The sequence below is a fragment of the Chrysoperla carnea genome, chromosome 2 (genome assembly GCF_905475395.1).
Source record: "Chrysoperla carnea chromosome 2, inChrCarn1.1, whole genome shotgun sequence".
In the NCBI taxonomy this organism is placed as follows: Eukaryota; Metazoa; Arthropoda; class Insecta; order Neuroptera; family Chrysopidae; genus Chrysoperla; species Chrysoperla carnea.
In genome coordinates this window covers 82150054-82153649 of record NC_058338.1, presented here as the reverse complement: position 1 = coordinate 82153649, position 3596 = coordinate 82150054, and the positions used below count along the sequence as shown (strand labels likewise).

General features: G+C 30.1%; 1 protein-coding gene and 1 non-coding gene across 2 annotated transcripts; both read left to right on the top strand.

Moving 5' to 3' along the window:
• The first annotated feature begins 314 nt into the window (after positions 1-314).
• LOC123293713 lies at positions 315-2517 on the top strand. Its single transcript, XM_044874615.1, has 2 exons — positions 315-787; positions 2171-2517. The coding sequence occupies exons 1-2, from the start codon at positions 349-351 to the stop codon at positions 2380-2382; spliced, it is 651 nt and encodes a 216-aa protein (XP_044730550.1). The 5' UTR covers positions 315-348; the 3' UTR covers positions 2383-2517.
• Trnam-cau lies at positions 1778-1849 on the top strand. Its single transcript has one exon. It is a non-coding gene; the product is annotated as a tRNA-Met (tRNA).
• Positions 2518-3596: the final 1079 nt, after the last annotated feature.

Genomic DNA, 3596 nt, shown 5'->3' with positions numbered 1-3596 from the left:
TTGAATCATATCTAAGAAGACTCTCCATTAAATTACCTTCTTCCTTAAAGCTTTTTCCAAACTGAGAAGATTTTGAAGATAATCGCCATAAACATAGTTAAGAACACGCTCCATTAAATACCTTGCAAACGAAACAAAAAAACTCAAAATTGGTTCATCCGCTTAAGCGCTACGATGCCACAGACAGACAGACACACAGGCAAAGCGGTCAGACTTATAACACCCGTTTTTTTTAGTTCGGGCCTAAAAATAAATTGCATTCTCTTTTCTTTTTTACAAAAATTGATTTATTTTATTTCTTATTTCCAGACTATTTATAACCATCGCCATATACTAACAATCATTTCCATGTTTGTGGCATATGGATCTACGCTTCCAGTTCCACACACAAATGATTACAACGACTACGATAGTTTCACACAACGAACGATCATAACGAATCATGGATCAAGTGCACAAAGTCGTATTACATTTGGACATCGTTTACAATCTGCATCCACCCACCAGGATATTATTGAACCATCATTACGTGCATTTAATACGAAACGTCGTTATGGAGACGATACACAACGTCTAGAACGTTATACACGACGATTGTATTTACCACAAGGATTAAATACGAATAGTGTTTATGCAGGCCACCCGATTTATCCTATACCTGGTTTTGGACGTGCTATCGAAGCGATAGAAACAATGGCACCACGTGGTGTATTTCTTCCACCAGAAAGTTCATTGGATTTGAATATTTTGGATCCAGATCATAGACCAGATTTTTCTAATGGATTAGGTTTGTATAATTTTTGACAGATTGGCCGTAATACGATATCATTGACAAAGGCACTGAAAAAATTTCTTGCCACAATTTTGAATTATTTCATTTTAAAATTATGATTTTTAACACATTACATTATGGAAGAACTTACAATAATGTTAATTGTACAAAAATTAATCGGTGATTAAGTTTCAAAAAAGTTTTCATCATGAAGAAAATTTTTCAGAGAATAATACCTCACGGCGCTTTCCAAAAAGAAAACATCAAAAAGTTTGGTTTTTGACGCTTTTACGATATTTTTAGAGCATTTTATTATATTTCCGTCATACAAATTGCCTAATTGACTACATAGTTGACTACACAACAATTATGCTCCATTTAATATGAAAAAGGATGCAAAAGGCCGTTTCTTTACCTTCTGCAACAGTTTATTCGTTAGAGGTAATTTTCTATGACTTTTCACAAGTTTCGGGCAGTTATTTCTACTATTACTTAGCGAATTTCGACTATTAATTGGCGAATGTTAGCTTTTAGCTTCACCAACGTTGCAGGTATGTTTATATAGACGCGAATCTAATTTATTAGAAAAGGCCTGTTTTAGAATGCTTTAGGCAATGCTTACTTAGGCAACGTTTCCTCGAATTGTTGTACAATGATACGAATTATTAGGTCACAAGGGCGATTAAATTGGCTATAATCTTTCCGTAAAAGTCTATACATAGTTCTTACAGAATTAATAATTTTTGTAAGTAAATTTGAGCGTTGAGAGTTATAGAGTAAATGTTTCAAACTAAAATATTCACATTGTACAACATTTGACGCCTGGAACAAGTCAAAATATTCACAACATTCTAATTTACGGAGTTGTAAACATAGGAAACTAAAATAGAATTACCCTTTTTACCCGGACGATGAACACCCCATTTAATGGCGCATTTTGCAAATTTAACTTTGTATTTATTATTGTACTATCTTTGGTATAAAATTGTAGAAGCGGTTATTATAAGCAGAGTGGCGCAGTGGAAGCGTGCTGGGCCCATAACCCAGAGGTCCGTAGATCGAAACTACGCTCTGCTAAATAATTTTTTTATATGAATAAGATATCTTTGAAAAAGTGGTATGAACTAGTTATGAAAATGTTAACTTGCAAAACGGCTGGATTTTTTATTTTTCCTTATTGTAATTAGATAGCAAAATAAGCGTTTCAAAAATATTTTGGGGTAAATATGCCCCCGCAGGGACCCTATGCCCCCTATGACTGACTAGGTTAAATTGACCGAATGTTCCTTTAGGTCCTATGAACATATATTTTTACAGCATTTAAATAAATTTGTATGCAAAACATATTTAAGAATTTTGTAATAACAAAAAATTGAAATTTAACTTTTTTCTTTTCAGAGCATCCAGATCCATTTTTATTAACTGGTGAAGCTGCAAAACGGGCTGTCGCATATCTATCGAAAAAAGAATTATTTTTCCATGAATTTCCACATGCTGAAGCATTAGTTCGTAACAATCAAGAACGACGTGAAAACGGTTTACCCGAAAATTATTTAAGTTCATCTCGTCATAGTTCACCATTTTATCGATATGGATATAATCATTTGTAAAAATAAAGTTATTTTATTTTAATAGAAAGTCAACATATACAGAAAATTAAAAACAACAAAATTGGCGGTATTTCCAAGTTCATACAAAAACACCAAATTATTAATTAAGCTGTGGCAGTTCGAAACAAACTTTTCTAATTTGTGTTCACTTTTCTATTCATTTCATCACTTTAAATGTATTTTATGGAAAAACGAGTTCAGCTTAATATAATTTTCTTTATTGGAAAATATTTTTCATGATTTTAACTAATTAATATTAGTTTTCCAAATTATTCTTAAGAAAATTAGCTTTGTTATATAATTAAGCATACATTATCAGCTCAAATCTAAAAATTTAACTCCGTAAGGGGTATTAAAAATTTACCAGGTTATAATGGGTCTTAATGAGAATGCTTATGCACAATTTAGAGATCATCTTAAGAAAGCATGATTTTTTGGAAACGTCCTTAAGGAAAAGTGAAATACCGCCATATTTTTATTTATGTTTATCACTTTGCTTTGCCATTTAATCTTTTGAATAAAGCTTTAAACGATACCTACCCAAATGAAAATTTAACTTAAAAAAGATTTTGATGAAACTATTATCATTATTTCATTAAAAAATTTGTATTAATTTGAATAATGTCCCGCAATTTAGGCATATTTGAAATTTCAAGACATATATCGTTAAATAAAAAAAAAAATTTTTACTTACTTCGAAAATTTTCGAGTAGGTATAACGTGAAAAAAAAAACTAAATTTTAATTACCTTTAATCACTGTTTTTGGATGGTAGAGCAAAATTAAATAATCGAATCTTGGATATACTCCAATTTGTTATATTTTGCCATAATTATTTTGATAAAACTTTGAATTATCATTATTAAACCAGAAGATTTTTCGACTGAATTCAATTCAAATGATTGATAATTTTTTTCATTATATTGAATCAATCATGTCAAATTATTGAGGCAAAGAAAGTGAAACATTTAAGATTTTTTATAACTAAAAAAAAAACGGTCACACTTTTGTTTCACTTTTTTGCATCTGCAATTTTTTCAAGCTAAAAAATGATTTCAAAATACTTTTAAAATAATATATTTAATTAGTGTTGCCTCCTTAAAAATTCTTACTCAAAGTTTCGGTTAAGAATTTTTTCCATAGTAAGGATGTACTAGAAGGGTAAATCAAGTTGGAATTTTTTTAATCAAATTTTCAACTTTGATTTAATTTAGA